The following is a 16,533-nucleotide window of genomic DNA, read 5'->3' as shown; positions in this document are numbered from 1 at the left end:
AGGGGCCAAAGAGCCGCAGTTTGCCGACCACTGCCCTAAGGGAAAATTGTGCCTTAAAGCGATGGATAGCCTGCAGCACTGTGGATGGGAATGGGAGTAGAAGGCAGGCTGGGGAAGGACTCCAGATGGGAGAGAATTACAACAAAAATGTTTTTAATAACTACCACCTCCCATCTAAGACCTCCCAGCAGCCCTGGCTGGGTGGCTGGGTGGCTGGGTGGCTAGAGCGTCTTCCTGGTACCCCGGGTGAGCCCATCCCTCAGGGCTACAAGCCAACCAGCGGGCGCACAAGTGGAGCAACAGGTCTCTCTCTCTCTCTCTCTCTCTCTCTCTCTCTCTCTCTCTCTCGGCCTCCCCCCCCCCCCCCCCCCCAATAGCAACAACATCTCCCAGCAGACTGCAAAGATTAACAGGGGGAGCCCCGCCATCGTTGCCCCATCTCCCTGTCTCTCCTTCCCCAGGCCGGTGGCAGAGAGAGCCCACGGGGGTCGAGGGCGGGGGCGGGGGCGGGGGTTGGGGCGGGGGGAGGAGGACGGCGACTGCGGCTCTTTGCAGGGGCTGAGCGTGAACCCGGAGCGGCGCCCGCAGCCGCCCCGAAGCGCCTCCGCGGGAGGGGACCTGCTCCCGGCGGCGGCGGGTGGGTGGGACCGGCCGCGCCCCGCCCCGGGGCGGTGACGGCCGCGGGAGCTCCGAGGCCGCGGGGAGCGGACGCGGGTCAGCGGGCGGCCGGCGGGCGGCGGGATGAGCGCGGCGCCCGTGTTCCTGAGCGCGGCCGAGGTCCAGCGCCACCTCCGCGGCTGCAGTCGCCTCCTCGCGCCCCTGGAGGCGGCCCTGGCCAACTTCTCCGGCGGCCCCGCGGGGGGCGTCGCGCAGCCCGTGCGCACGGTGGTGCCGGTGGCCCGGCACCGGGGGTGAGTGCGAGGCCGGCGCTGGAGAGCCGGGGGGGGGGGGGGGGGGGGGGGGAGCAGCAGAGAGGAGGAGGAGGGGGAAGGGCGGAGGACGGGGGAGGGGGGAGAGGGGCTTGTCTAAGGGCTGCTGACTACCGCTGCCGCGGGTCCGGGCGGCGGTCCGGGCGCTCCCCGCGGGTCCGGGCGGCGGTCCGGGCGCTCCCCGCGGGTCAGAGCGCTCCCCGCGGCGCCGGTCGCACTCGAGGGAGGCCCCGTCCAGCCAGCACTCCTGACGGGTGGTGGACGTGCCCGAGGTTCCCGGCGGGAGGCGGCAGAACCGGGCTCTAGAACGTGCTGTGGGCGCTGCCAGGGCCAGGCGGCGGGGAGGGGGGCGGGGAAGAGGGGGGGGGGGGCGTTGGGGTGTGGGCGGGGCTGAAGCCTGGCCCGCCCCGCAGGTTCCTGGGGGTCATGCCGGCCTACAGTGCTGCGGAGGACGCCCTGGCCACGAAGCTGGTCACCTTCTACGAGGGCCCCCGCGCTGCCCTCGCCGGGCCCTCCCACCAGGCCACCGTGCTGCTCCTGGAGCCCAGCACCGGCGCCCTCCTGGCGGTGAGCGCCCGCGGGCGGGCGGGGGCCGGGTCTCGGGACGACCGCACGGGCCCTGAGTGACGGCTGTGGCCGGGGAGGGGGCTGTGGCCGGGGCCTGCGCCAGGACCGCCTGGAGACCCCCAGCCCGCGCGCCGCTCCCGGCTGCGGGGGGGGGGGAGGCAGCTCGCCCCCTCCGGCCCCGACCCGGTATCCGGGTGCACAGCGAGCAGCCCCTGCGCGGGAGTGGGCGTCGGTGACGCTCTGTTGTGGGAGAGGAGGGGCGTCCTGTGGCCCCTGGGAGCCTTTGCAGGGGCACCCGGCGCTGCGTTAGGGTTCCATGGGAGTGCAGGCAGAGGGAGCCACTCTCCTGAGCGCCCGTAAGTGTAGGCGCTGTTCTCCACACTCCACAGGCATTGACTGGTAACTCAAAATCCTTCTACGAGGTGCCCCCATTTTGCAGATGAGGAAACTGAGTCATAAAACAACAGACCCACTTACCCAGGCTGAGGTGGCAGTAAGGGACTTCACACACGCTCAGTGCAAGTCCAGGGCCTGTACCCTCATCGCCTTTCTAACCGCCACCTACTGAGCACTAATTCTGCCACATTCCTCCCTGGGAGTTTCTTGTTACACCCGAGACCGCCCCCCCCCCCCCCCCCCCCCCAGTTCCCACTGAGGTGGGGAGTCACTGTGTCTGAGGCCACACAGCTGGTTAGTGAGACCCAGCAATGCCTGCTGCGGAGCTGGTCCTCCCTCACCTGTGCCCCTTGCCCCGCAGGCCCGTGCTCTGTGCCCCGCAGGCCCGTGCTCTGTGCCCCGCAGGCCCGTGCTCTGTGCCCCGCAGGCCCGTGCTCTGTGCCCCGCAGGCCCGTGCTCTGTGCCCCGCAGGCCCATGCTCTGTGCCCCTCAGGCCCGTGCTCTGTGCCCCTCAGGCCCGTGCCCCGTGCCCCGCAGGCCCGTGCCCCGTGCCCCGCAGGCCCGTGCTCTGTGCCCCTCAGGCCCGTGCTCTGTGCCCCGCAGGCCCGTGCTCTGTGTCCCATGCCCCGCAGGCCCGTGCTCTGTGCCCCGCAGGCCCGTGCCCTGCCCACAGGCGCCTGTGATGCCAGGCAGCTGAGGCCTCAGCAGACACTCTCCACAGTCCATCCAAACCCGCCCTGGGTCCTTAGCTTCTCCCTGAATCTCCACCTGCACAGGAGACCTAACTGTCCATCACTCCTCTGAGAAGAGAATCTAGCGCATCCCATGGGGTTGACAGCCACGCTGCCTGCCCACGTGGCTTCTGGGGGACGCGGGACCAGCCTAGACTTTCCAGCTTCAGGGCAAGGCCGTCGGCCCGTCCTGGTCGGCTCAGTAGCGGTTCCTTTCTTGTCTGTAAAACAAGAACACGGGTGCTGCCTGGTGAGCACAGCGAGGGTGGCAGACCGAGGAGAGCCGTGCTGAGGACGGCCGCCTAGTCCTGGCGGCACAGGGAGGCTAAGATGTCTGTTCAAAGTTGTATTTCTCCGGAGCGGTCCAGGCGTGACACCGAGCCTTCACGTAGTGGGCACCACAGCACCTTCTCGGGCTGCGCGTTTAGCGTGCCCTCTCGGCGTAGTGGGGGGGGGGGGTGCTCCTTGCTCGCTGCCTGTCCTTTCTCCCCAGGTCATGGATGGAAACGTCATCACTGCCAAGAGAACGGCGGCGGTGTCCGCCATCGCCACCAAGGTGAGCCCGGTGCCGGGCGGGCGGCGGGGCGGGTGCTTCGAGCTTGCGTGTCTCAGGGAGAAGTGGGGACTTACCTTGGTCTTACAGACAGAGCTGGGGCTCTGCACGCCAGACGTGGGGTGTCAGGTGAGCGCACTAATTCTCAACTTGATTAGCTGCCACTTAAGGAGCCTGGCCGGATTCCAGCTGCCGACCTGCATTATTCCCGACGTTCACCGCAATCTTGCAAAGTACATGTGATTGCCTGTATTTGCCAGGTAGAGGGAATGTGGTTCACAGAGGATGTGCGAGTTGTTCAGGATCACAGAGCTACTAGGTGGCAGAGAAAGAATTTAAAACTTGACCCGTTTGACCCCCAAGACTGCGTTTGCCCCTGCACCACCGTTTCTGGTGAATCTGTGGTTGCTCAGAGGCCAGAGCCGTCGCACGGGAAGCAGAGAGTGAGCCAGACCGGCTCCTGCGGGTCAGCTGGACTCACTGAGGCTGGCGCCTGCGCAGTCGGGGATGGCAGAGAACAAAGCAGACACAAACACAGTATGATGTGCTGAGACAATTCGCAAACAAGAAACCTCTTCTGAGTTTGATTAATAACATGCCAGGATTTGCTTTAAAGACAAGTCAGCCACCGCCAACAAAAAGTACATTAGTATTTGAAACTAAAGCAGAATCAAAATTATAGGGAAGAGGTTACATTTTAAATTACCCAGAAAAGACTTCACTGAGGAGGTGACATCTGGGTAAAGACTGAAGGAAGCGAGTGAATGGGGGGAGGATGAAGAGTAAGAGAGTGTAAAACGGGGTGGGTTGAGGAAGGCCTTTCCTGTGGAGGGGTACCTGAGCTGAGATTTAAAGGAGAACGGGAGTTACCTGTGAGCGGCAGGAAGAGGAAGGAACCTGGGCAAAGGCCCTGTGGGCGCTGTTCCCAGCAGCTGCAGGGCTTCCTGCAGCAAAAGCAGTCTTTTCAGAGGTGAGGTGCCACCCCGGAAGCCGGCTGTGGCGACTGCTTGTCGGCAGTCCTGCACATGAAGTGGAAAGGTCTGGGGGCGCGGGGTCAGAGGCCTGAGGGCGACGGAAATGGGATCTGGCAGCGGCCGGGCCGGCAGACCAGGCGTGCAGGTTGCGCGGGGTGACGGGAGGGAAGAGGGCAAGGTTCCCTGGCCGTTGTACAGGAGGGGGCCTAAGTGCACACCTTGCCGAACTGGGTTTTAGAAATTCTATCCGCACCCAATTCAAATCGAAAAACACAGGGGCTCCCTTGGCAATGCTCGTCGCTGACTGAGGAACAGGGTGGCAGACGGCACTGCCGGCGTGGGTGAGGGGGGCGGGTCCTCTCTAAAGCCACCCTGGCTGTCTCGCCTTCACTCGGGGCTCAGCGAGGAAGGCAGAGCAAGTATCACTGGCTCGCTGAGGTCCGGATGGAGACGGGCTCCCCGCTCACACACGTAGCCGTGGGTCGGCCAGGCTGCCGGGTGTTGCCCCAGATCAGTGATGTCCAACCCAAGCTGCGCAGCAGCCTTACCTGGGGCCTGTGTTCCCCCAACCTGATCGAAGTGGCTGAGGGCACCCGAGAACCTCACTCCTTAAAAGTCTCCGGTTTATGCTGATGATCAACCCGGCTTGGGAGCCAAAGGGCTCTGGACCGCCTCTCGGTTCCAGATGCGTCCCGTTGACAGGAACCGGCGGCCTCCCGGCTCTCGCAGGTAGATCACTCTGTAAGGAGCACAGGGTGTGTTTCGCCGATGCTCTGTGAGGGGGCCGTGTTTCCTCCCGCTTCTCCCCTGAGGGCTCCGGGAGGAGAAGTACCGGAGTCCTCAGGCCCGGTGGACGCCGTCCCTGCTTGGCGTTTGCGTTGCACACCGCCCGAGTTGGGGACTCTGGCACGCTTTCCCAAGGCGACCCTGGCAAGGTTTGTGCCTGGCATGTGTTTCCTCAACACATATTAGAGTGCCCACCGGCCCCCGCCTGTGCGCAGCGTGGGGCCTGAGGGTTGAGGAAAAGCAGACACAGTGCCTGCCGTCAAGGAGCTCCAAGTCCAGTTAGGGAGACGTCAATGCAAAGACCACACCAATGGACGGGAAGCCACAGCCCTGCCACCTACGCTGAGCGAAAGGGACGAAGAGCTGTGAGAGTGTAAAACGGGGGGCGAGGGGAGGCTTTTCCTGGGTGAGGGGTGTCTGAGCTGAGATTGGAAGGACAAACGGAGTTCCTCGTGAGGGGCAGGACGAGGACGGGACCTGGGCACAGGCCCTGTGGGGACAGGGGCACATGTGTCTGGGAAACGGCAAGGAGGCTGGTGAGGCTGGAGGGCAGACGCCCATGGCGTGAGGGGCTGGCGAGGCAGGAGGGCCAGACTGAGAGACCTTAGCCAACGCAAACGAAACAGGCTTGCCAACTCTGTGAGTGAGAAACCCAGAGATGCACATACGTGTTTTTAATTATCTGCATGCTTACAGGAAAAGACCGAGGTGTGGCGAATCCTGCTATGATTTAATAAATCTTATAAACGTTATACTGTTTAGAAAAAGTTACCAATTATGACATTACCTTTAAGGCAACAGATGATCAGAGTTAGACATTTAGTCTCAGAGGACGAGGGTCACTTTTACAGGACACTAGCAATTCTGAAGCCCAGGTGCACTCTCAGAAATAGATTGCTATTAACTGAGAACTGAAAAGAGTGGATTTCGTGGAGGAACATTACCCAGCTCCTGATTGGGCAGGTGCGTGGGAGAGCTGGCCTGTGGGTGAACCTTTTCAAAGCAGCTCCTGTGGACGATAGCTTGTATCATGGGTGGCATCTCTCCTGCAGCTGTGGAGAGTGAGCATCTGCCAAGGGTCCGGAGACGCCTTTTGCCGGTGGCTAATGATTAAGAAGACCTGTACTTCAGGTGACACTCCAGAACCTCAGCAATCAGCATTGTAGCAAAGACCAGACGCCAGGAGCCGACATTTTGCGAAGTGAAATAGAGAAAAGACAGAGCAGCCACACCAGCATCTGACCTCCAGCCACACCAGCCTCCTTGCCATTTCCCAGACACATGTGCCTCTGGCCCCACAGGGCCTGTTAAAAAAGAACAGGGTCTTACTTTAAAAAATGGTGTCCTTCCTTTAAGCCAGTGGTTCTTCACCCAGGACAGCCGTGCCACCTGCCCCGGGCACTGAGCCTCTGGAGACAGTTTTGATTGTCAGAGGTGAGGGCGCATGGATGGAAGTGCTACCAGCATCTAATGGATAGAGGCCAGGATGCTACCAAATACCCTCTGATGCACAGGACGGCCCGCCCACCCACCTCCCGCCAGCAGAGTGGCCCAGCCCAATGTCACTGGTCCTGAGGTCAGGAAACCCTGCCCTAGGGCCAGTTCTGTGCCAACAGGCAGCTCCTGTCTTCGTGGGCCTGAAGGTCAGCGCAAGCAAACAATTTGTAAGCAAGTGCTGTCGTGGGTAAGAAAGGTCTCACTGAAGAGCTGACACGATACGAATTGATGAGAACCCCGTGCCCAAGCGCGCACACACCCTCCGTCGGGGCCCACATGCCGGCTCCACATTCCGCTTTAAAGGAAGACGGGCTGAGAAAAGATAGACAGGGACGGGCTCAGCAAATACAGCCGAGACCGGGTCTAGAGGGCACATTTCCAGGCCGCGCTTAGCACCTGGGAGCTCTGAGGCCTGGGCGTGGCTTTTCACGTCCCTAAGAGGGGGTAGGGCATTAGCGGGAATGTGGGCTTTGGAGAAGGAAAGCTGTGGGGTTAGCACTCCACCGCCCACGTGGTAGTTGTGGGGCCCTGGGCAAGTGACTGTCCGTTCTGAGTCTCAGTTTCTTCACCTGTGAGAGGAAGATGGCATAGGAGTGTCTCGCTCACACGGACAGTGTCTGGACTAAACGAGGTCGTGCAGGGAAAATATTAGGTGCTCAACAAAGGCGCCTTCCCTCTCTCCTCCTCTCCTGAGAGGAACAGAAACACAAAATGACACCTCCTTCCTTTCCCAAGAGATTTTTAAAAATGTAATTGTCACCTAACACTGTAAATGTAAGGGGCACAACATGTTAATTTAGCACATTTATATGTTGTAATATGATTGCCATTGAGCGATAGTTAGCACCTCTGTCATGTTATATCATTACTAGAGGCCTGGTGCATGAATTTGTGCACGGTGGGGTCTGGCTGGCCCGCCCCAATGGGGTCCATGGGGCCAGGCTGGGGGGAGAGGAGGGGACATGGAGGTTGGCTGGCTGTCCCCATCCCCAATTCGGGTGGGAGGTGGGGGGTGGGGGCGACGGGGACCAGGACAGCTGGGAGGAGAGGTCAGAGGTTGGCTGGCTGGCCCTGCCCCTGATCTGGGGGAGGGGCCATGGACGGTTGGGGTGGGCCAATTAGGGCCCCAATCAGGCTGGTTGGCTGCCACAGTGCTCGTCATGGCGACCAGTTGTTCCAGTCGTTCTGGTCATTCCGTTGTTCTGGTCACTTGGCTTTTATATCTATAGATCCTTTCTTTTCAGTGGTTACAATGATTAAGTTCTAGTCTTTTAGCAAGTTTGCTGGTTATAATACAATGTTGTTGTCTATATTCACTGTACCATGTGTTAGATCTCTAGGGCTTAGTCTAAAGAAGCCGATGAAAACAGAGCGTTCAATGGTGGTTCCCGGGGGTGGGGGTCGGCGGGGTGCTGCCAGCACGTGCTTGAGGGAGCTGAAGGTGGGCGGAGCCAGCTGGCTCAAGCTGCCTGTGTTCCCCACTCGCTGCATTGTCTCCGTGAGCCTTTCCTTCTCATTTCTCTCAAATAGTTTTTGAAGCCTCCCAGCAGTGAAGTGCTGTGCATCCTGGGGGCTGGGGTCCAGGCCTACAGCCACTATGAGGTCTTCACTGAGCAGTTCTCCTACAAGGAGGTAAGTCCTGGGAGGGCTGGGCACAGGGGAGCTGCCCTGGCCGGGCTCTGCTCCGTCACTGCAGCAGGGCCGTGCTGGACAGTGAGGGAGAATCCCATCTCGACGATCCTTTAATGACCTTCCCAGAATTCCCGGGACAGACAAAGATCACCTCTTGGGTGTCTCAGCTCACAGGGTTTGTCTGAGGGTGCAGCCAGCCTAGCAGTTAGTTTAAAGGGCTATATTATATCTATTGTCTAGTCCCCTCATCTGTCCTTTTGCATGCCCCCCGGCCCCCACCCGACACACACACACACACACACACACACACACGCACGCACACGTGCGCGCACATGTCTCGTAGGAGAACCTGGGAGTCTCTAAGTCTTCGGGGTTATGGATTCAGGAACTGGGAGGGAGGCCTAGAGAGCAGGAGCCTACAGCACCCCCTTCTACAGCCCAGATGTGGGCCCACCTTTCCCCAGTCGTGGCTCACACTTCCTCCTGGGAACATTTGGTTCTGCTTTTATATTTGCACACGTGTGAGAGGGCCAGGGCAGATTTAAAGCATGATGTTTTTAGGATAATTGGGAAATGTGGACTATCAGGAAGAGAACAACAGAAAACTGCCCTTATGTCTATCTTAAAAAACAGCAACAGTTCACAGTTTCCAGTCTTCCCTCACCAGCATTTTATAAGTTTTACTCATATTAGATATACACAGTTACATATCCCGCCTTTTCATCGAATGTTCTAACACCACTACATTCATAGATTCCTTCATTTTTGTATAATATTTGCATAACTTTCTATCAAGAAGGGTGGTATGGTTAGCCATTCTCTTATGACTGGGTGTATTGTATTGGGTTTGCATGTGCGTGCACAGAACCTTGGCTGATAAACTTATGTAGACATAGGTTTATTTCTACGTTATATTTCCCTATGAGAGATTGTTTAGGTCTCATTTTCAGTTGAAGGCTGCCAGCCCCCTCTCCAGACATGGCTATCTGCTAGGCAAGCTGTCCAGTCCCACCGCCAGGGATCTAATTGTAGCTACTACCCTTGCCCTTTTCATCGGCTGCACCATTCACTCCTCAGACCCTCTGATCTTTAACCCCTACAGGCCCTTCAGAGATCAAGTTATTCCACGCAAAGCCGTGCCACAGATAACCCCATACCTGCTACGACTCCTTTATCGTTCCCATTTTACAGACATGAAAACTTAGGCTAAATGAGGTTGAGTAACTCCAGGGAAGTGAGAGAGCAGGGTTGAGTCTAAGCCTATCTAGGTCCATTACTTGCTCTGCTAATTATTGGGCTGTGTAGTAGCTATTACATTAACGATGTTGTATGTCCTATGTAGTAGCTATTACATTAACGATGTTGTATGTCCTATGTAGAATTGAAGAACGTCTCTCCTAAAATGGGGGACATCTGTAATACTCTCAACAAAAAGATCTATATATATAAAAGCCTAAACGACCAGATGACCAAATGACCAGTTGACCGGTCACTGTGATGCATACTGACCACCAGGGTGCAGACACTCAATGCAGGGGCTACCCCCTGGTGGTCAGTGCGCTCCCACAGAAGGAGTGCTGCTCAGCTGACTGACGGACACCAGACACCGGCTTATAGCTGACATGAGCCTCTCCCACCTCCAAGGCAGGCCCTGGGATAATAGCAGGAGCTGTTCTAAACTCCTTATGTGTGCTACCTGTCATTTAATCCTTTCAACAGCCTCACGAAGTAGGAGCTATTATTATTACAACCCCTTTTTACAGATGGGTACACTAAGGCACAGTGGTGGCAGGTGCAGTGGGGCCGGGATGAGCGGGAGCTGCGCGGTGCCGGCCTGGGCGCAGGCTCCTCCCCAGCCTCCTGCTGCTTTGTGCACTACTACATCCCTTGGGGGATGTCGGACTGCCAGTTTCGGCCCGACCCCCGCAGGCAGTCTGACATCCCCCGAGGGGTCCCAGATTGCAAGAGGGTGAGGCCAGGCTGAGGGACCCCACTGGTGCACGGATGGGCCTCTAGTAAATAAATAAAAAGAAACAAAGAAAAACTCCCCTTCTTTAAGGAGGAAGGGCTGGAGGAAGGTCATTTTCAAATATCTGGCCAGGTGTCTGCCCAGATTAATGTTGCCTCCTTGATGAAATGCCCCTTCTTCCTGGGGGTGATTTACGTAAGCACAGCCTGACCCCAAGGGGTTCCCCTTTCCTTGGGATGTCTGGGCTCGTTGAAACCTCAATAGCCAAACAATCATGGCACCCATGTCCCTCTTGCTGCCCCCACGAAGGTGAGGATATGGAACCGCACTAAAGAAAACGCCGAGAAGTTTGCGGACACAGTGGAGGGAGAGGTGCAGGTCTGCTCGTCCGTCCAGGAGGCTGTGACAGGTGCCGATGTGATCGTCACAGTCACCATGGCAACAGAGCCCATTTTGTTTGGCGAATGGGTGAAGCCGGGGGCTCACATCAATGGTAAGCAGTGCAGGGTCCTGGTAGTTGGTGGTGGACTGGCCCCGAGGCTGGGCCAAGGGCCGCAGCTGCAGAACTGTGTTCTGCCACATGCCAAGCTTCCTACGGCCCTCGGAGACGTGGCCCTAAAACAGTATTCACCCCAAAACATGAAACAAAAACTGCAAACCTGAAACGAGTGGAATTTCTACATAACGTAACATTATGGCAATTGGCCAGTCACAGCTCAGTTTTTTCATGTAAGGAAGTTTAAATGACAAAGCCAAATGACTCATTTATCTTTAACATTTAGAACTACAGAAGAATTAATTACAACACAAAAGACATTTACTGTGAAATGTGAATACTTTCTGGTATGTGATTGGATGGGTGCAACTCTATATATAGGAGTTCCTGCCTGGCTGGTGTGGCTCAGTGTGAGTGTCAGCCTATGAACCAGGAGGTCACTGGTTCGATTCCCTGTCAGGGCACATACCCAGGTTGTGGGCTTGATCCCAAGTAGGGGGTATGCAGAAGGCAGTTGATCTATGATGTTTCTCTCTCATCAATGTTTCTATCTCTCTATCCCTCTCACTCTACCTCTCTAAAAAAAATAAATAAATAAATAAAATAAATATTAAACATAGGAGTTCCTGGGGCCTCTGAACATAAAATGGCCCTGGGATAATAGCAGGAGCTGTTCTAAACTCCTTATGTGTGCTACCTGTCATTTAATCCTTTCAACAGCCTCACGAAGTAGGAGCTATTATTATTACAGCCCCTTTTTACAGATGGGTACACTAAGGCACAGAGAAATTAAGCCTGTTGCTAACTTGCTCGAAGTCAGAGGTCCTTAGCGGCAGAGCTGGGGTTCGAACTGAGGCTCTTAAATGCTACTCAGTACTAGTTTTCAGTAAGAAGACTGGATTCTGGTGCATGCGCAGGCAAAGACTGGGGCATTTAACGTGCTCTCCGTGCCCGTGTTTTAGTGACACGCACATGGCGTGAGATCTCTGTACACACTGGCAGGTGAGCCTGCAAGAGCCGAGTGTCATTACACACTCGTCTACCAGAGCTTATTGGGTGCCTGCCCTGTGCCAGGCCCTGCTGAGGAGGCTGCCGGTCACGTACACCACACTCAAGGTCCCTGCTGTCTCTTGAGGGGAGGTAGACAACAAGGCAGTCAACAGGTAAGTGAATTAGACGGTTCCAGCTGAAGACCGGTTCTGTGAGGGAAACCAAGCGTGGCACGTGTGAGGAAGGGACAAAGCACATTGGAGGCCTGAGCCTGTCGGACTGGTGTTAGGATGTGGGTCCATGGGGAGGCAGGCGGTGCTAGGCAAGTGGCTCGAGCCTGGCTTTATGGACAGTAGAACATTCCTGAAAGGATTTGGGAAATCAAAAGAAACCACTTCTTGGTGAAATGAACATGAGCTTCAGCAGGACGGACTTGGTTTTTTTCCAGCTTAAAACAGCACATCCTTGTCCCACGGTTTCTGAGTGGGGCTCCGCTGGGTCCTCTTCTGACCAGGGGCGGAACCACGGTGTTGTCCAGGCTGCAGTCTCGCGGACAGCGTGGCGGCCTCTGCCAGGCGCAGGCGGAGGCAGGTTCCTTCCATTGTGGGGTGCAGGTGTCCGTTTCTCGGGACCCTCTCCGCTCCTGGAAGCAAACTCACCTTCCCTACTACATGGACGCTCCATCTTCAAAGCCAATCATTGCAGAGCCTCCTCAATCAGACCCTTCTCACACTTGGAATCTCTCCCCAGGAAAGGCCACTGGATTCTGAGTCAGGATGTCTGATACTTTCCTGGCCGCAGGCAGACGTGCTGCAGGAGTTCAGAGAGGCCCACTCAGGAGGGTGCGCTGCAGGTGCGGTCAGCAGGGAGCACCACAGCAGCTCGCACGTGCTTTCCAGCTTGGCTGAGAGGCAGGCTCAACCTCCGCCTCCCCTCCACTTCCCTCATCCTGCCCGCGTGGTGGCAGAATGCCCGGAGAAGGATCAGCCAGTGCTCTGAGGGAGGAAAGTTAACCTTTAGTTCGCAGATCTGCCAGTCCAGGGGAATTCCGGCTCCAAAGCCTGAACTGAACGCGTGGGGAGGCTCTGGCCTCTATATCTCCTCCTGTGTCGGCCCCTGTGGGTCCCCCAGCTCCGCCCAAGTCAGAGTGGGGAAGTAAGACTACAGTTTTAACCAGATACTGAACTAGGTTGCAAGCCCCCGCCCCCCATTTTCCTTTTCACCCTCACCCCACCAACCAGGGTCTGGCCCTCCCCCAGTCTAGCCCCTCTGAAGCAGGGCCCGAGCCAGCCTGAGCGGCCCTGCCTCTGCTGCCTGCCCCACCGCCGTCTGCCCGAGAGGCCTCACACAACCCTTTGGGAGCTTGTCCTGCTCCGAAGAACCGGGGAGCAGAGCAATGAGAAGAGGTGCCGAGAGGCCAGGGGTTCCCACCCTCTGATGGCTTATTTACGAGCTTCGAGCTTCGTTAGTGCCTTTGTGCTGGAGACCTCACTCAGACTGTCTTCAAGATGCGCGTTTTACACCCCTCTCTGAATGTTAGGGAGGGGGAGCAGGAGAGGAGAGGGACGGCAGGGAGAGCTGGCCGCACATGACGCTGCCTTATGCCGGTGTAGCCTCACCTCTCCGAAGTGGGTTGGCCACGGGCCAGTGCTGGGCCCGCCCACAGATGTGTTTTGCTTGGGCCATTGAATATTCTAAAAATCAAGAAATAACACCTGCAAATAGATGTCCCGCTCCTGTTGAAAAGGAAGTGGAATAGCTAGCGGTGGCCTGCATTCTCCCGGGCCCCGTCGGCCGGAGCTCGCTGGTGACTGGGCCCGCAGAGGGCCTGCTTCTGCTGCATGTGGGGTCCCCACCACCCCCCGCTCCCAGCCCGTCTGACCACCTCGCTCACGGGCGCTGTGTGCCTGGCCCTGCCTGCCCTCGGTTACAGCTCTGCGCTGGCCGATGCGCCCGGGCAGGCGGCGGTGTGGCTCTGGCTGCAGAGGGCATGAAGCTTGCTCCAGGGTGGAGCCAGCTTGCTCTGTATTGGCTCCTCCCAGACACTGGCACCAGGCCCTGTCACAGTTCGGAGAGAAGTGGCTGGAGGTGAGGGCAGGAATGGCGAAGACCAAACAGGCAGTCGGGGGTCTGAGGAAGCGCCAGGGTCAGGTAAGGAAGTCACTGCCCCCCCAAAGGAAGGCATGAAAGGAGCGGCACTGTCTCAGCGCCGCAGTGGACACGCACGAGGCACATCCCCGTGGCAAGCACCCGAGCTCCTTTGAGCCTCAGTTGGTGCATCTTTAAGTGGGAATCGGACACAGAGTGAACTAAATGTGTGTGGCACCTCTCCCAGGCAGTAGTGCCCAATAGACGAACGCTCGGTCGCCTCACAATCTTTAGGGAGTGAAGGGGGTAGGAAATGGCAAGGCCACACGTGGCAGGCTCTGTTCTTGTTCACGGGCATTCGTTCAGCCTTGCTGACGGGAGGGCTGGCCTGGGGAGACGAGGCCTCCCCGAGGCCCCGGCCCCTGTCCGGGCTCAGGGTCTCTTGTGCTGTTTCTTAGCCGTGGGAGCCAGCAGACCGGACTGGAGAGAGCTGGACGACCAGCTCCTGGCGCGCGCCGTGCTGTACGTGGACTCCCGGGAGGCGGCCCTCAAGGAGTCTGGAGACGTGCTGCTGTCGGGGGTGAGCCTCTGCTCCGGGTGCTGCTTCCCGGTGGCCTCGCGGCCTCCCCCGTCTGGCCTGCTCCAGGCCTCACTCACCCCCACCACTTTGCGGAGTGACAGCCTAAACACCTCACACTCATTTCTCCTCCCCCTTAGAATGACATGGCCGTTTTGCTGGTGGCCTGGTTTTGCCCCCGTGCCTGGAGAGAAAGGCTGCTGGCTTGACCAGGGCCTAGGGAATGGGCCTGTGGAGCCTAGAAACCTCCAACGTTGCCGACAAAATATGGCGATGGTGGGCTGCCCTCTGGCCTGCCCTCTGTTTGGTGATCAGGGCGTGTAAGCCAGCGCGGCCGCCGAGTGAGCGCTGCCGGAGGAACATGCGGTTTCCCCTGTCCAGTGTCCCGCAGGACACCCGCCGCGGGCATTCACGGCGCCACACGGGCAGAGGGGCCGAGCCGGCTCTAGGGGGAAGCGTCCTCCTGACCGCACCCAGTTTACAGGCGGCCCTGTGCTCTCTCCGCAGGCGGAGATCTTCGCTGAGCTGGGAGAGGTGGTGGCGGGAGCGAAGCCAGCCCTCTGTGAGAAGACCACGGTGTTCAAGTCTCTGGGTAACGCCGTTGCGCCGGGTGCACGTCTAACCGTTGGGGGAGGAAGGAGTGACCAGGCCCGGGGGCGGCCTAGTTGTGACTCCGCCATTTGGGTCAGTTATTTACGTGTCTCAGTGACGTGCTTGGGCCCACGGACTTGAGTCAGGCAGCCCTGGCGTGGGTGCCTCTCCGCTCCTTGGGCCTCACCTCTCCACGCGGGGCTCCCAACCACCTGGCGCCTGGCGTTTGGTGAGTGAAGTGCGGTGTGGGTGGTTCGCACACAGCACGCATCAGCAGTCTCGTCATTGAAACTGCTGCAGAAGTGGGGGTGAGAGAGAGAACGGTTAAAAGATGGAGAGCTCAAGGGAAATGGCTGGAGACCCAGCCCGAGACTGCTTTTCCTGCTGGTTGGGCACAGCCTCCAGGAGGCCCAGCCGGGCTGCAGGCGGGCCCAGCAGGGGCTGGCTCAGTCTGCGCGCAGGCCAGCTCTCCACCCCCAGACTTAAGGAAGGAAATGTATTAAACACCTGCGATGTGTCAGGCTCTGTCCTGGGCTACAAAAGTTACTAAAAACCATCCCTGCCCTTGAAGAACATAGACCCATTCCAGGTGAAGACATGTGTGCAAAGCAACTCGCCAGCGTGGGGTTCTGAAGGAGTCGGCGTTTGGCTAGAACAGGAGCCAGCGCACAGCAGCCTGCGGGCCGAGCCTGGCCAACCGCCTATCTCTGTACGACCTGAAAGCTGGGAATGGTTTTTACATTTTCAGATGTTTGGGCGGCGGTGTGAATGAGATTTCGGGACGTGAGCATTATATGAAGTTCGACTTCCGTGTCCGTAGAGGAAGTCTGGCTGGCACACAGCCCGCTCACCTGTGTCCCTGTGTCGGCGCTGCTGCCCACTCAGGACGGCCGAGCCCACAGCCTTGGCAGTTACCATCGGGCCTGCACTGAGCGCCCCCGACCCCGAACTAAACCTGGGTGGCGCTGCAAGGTTTTGGTGGGCATTTCTTGCTGAGCGTCATATTCCCTGCCGGGGGCAGCCCTCCGCAGACCCTCTGAGCCCGCGCTTCCTGGACACGGTCTTTGTGCCCTGACGGCCCTCAGCACCACGGACAGGGCTGCTTCAGGAAAAGCTGTTCTGACAAAGTGACCCCAATTTCCGTCCCTTCCAGGAATGGCAGTGGAGGACGCGGTTGTGGCCAAGTTAGTGTATGATTCCTGGTCTTCTGGTAAATAGCGCACAGCGCGGCCCGCCGCAGCCGACGCGGCAACTCCGGGCCTTGCCTCCAGACGTCTGGTGATTTCCAGATCAAACGAGGGAGCCAGTGCCCCGCGGGCCATCGTGCTGTGCTCATCCTGTCTCCTCTTCTTACCTGGCGAGGTCCTCCTGGCGTTTGTAGCTGAGGGAGCTGGGGGGCCGGGCCTGTGAGGCGGGGTGCAGCAGCACCCCTTTCCCAGGCGTCCCACCCGCTCTTGTATCTCCTGGAAATAAAGCGATTTCCTTTTCTGCAGGTTTCGCTTCGGTATCTTCTGTCCCTCATGGCAAGGAAAGAGAGGGGAGCAAGTGCTCCCACTTACTCACTGGGGGCGTGCCAGTGACGGTAATTAATATTTTCTATTTCTTAAATTGAGGTACAATGTGTACACCACAGAACTAAACTGTACAGGTCAGTGGTTTTTAGTATAAAAACTGGTCACAGAGTGGTCAGCCATCACCACCGTGTAATCCGGGACATTTTCATCACCCCAAGGAGACCCAGATCACTCCTTCCCCGC

General features: G+C 58.2%; 1 protein-coding gene across 1 annotated transcript; it reads left to right on the top strand.

Annotated features, from left to right (window-relative positions):
• Window positions 1–691: 691 nt before the first annotated feature.
• Window positions 692–16,268, top strand: CRYM (crystallin mu). The gene is made up of 8 exons (XM_054714394.1): window positions 692–911; window positions 1,343–1,496; window positions 3,117–3,179; window positions 7,964–8,065; window positions 10,344–10,527; window positions 14,067–14,188; window positions 14,693–14,777; window positions 15,930–16,268. The coding sequence occupies exons 1-8, from the start codon at window positions 742–744 to the stop codon at window positions 15,992–15,994; spliced, it is 945 nt and encodes a 314-aa protein (XP_054570369.1). The 5' UTR covers window positions 692–741; the 3' UTR covers window positions 15,995–16,268.
• Window positions 16,269–16,533: the final 265 nt, after the last annotated feature.

The sequence above is a fragment of the Eptesicus fuscus genome, chromosome 4 (assembly GCF_027574615.1).
Source record: "Eptesicus fuscus isolate TK198812 chromosome 4, DD_ASM_mEF_20220401, whole genome shotgun sequence".
Taxonomy (NCBI): domain Eukaryota; kingdom Metazoa; phylum Chordata; class Mammalia; order Chiroptera; family Vespertilionidae; genus Eptesicus; species Eptesicus fuscus.
Note: the sequence above shows the minus strand (reverse complement) of the source record. Positions and strands in the feature narration are given on the sequence as shown.

Coding starts and splice junctions, on each gene's coding strand:
- CRYM (XM_054714394.1), top strand. CDS start 742: ATGAGCGCGGCGCCCGTGTTCCTGAGCGCGGCCGAGGTCCAGCGCCAC. Junction 912..1,342: donor CCGGTGGCCCGGCACCGGGG/GTGAGTGCGAGG, acceptor CCCGCCCCGCAG/GTTCCTGGGGGTCATGCCGG. Junction 10,528..14,066: donor GCCGGGGGCTCACATCAATG/GTAAGCAGTGCA, acceptor GCTGTTTCTTAG/CCGTGGGAGCCAGCAGACCG.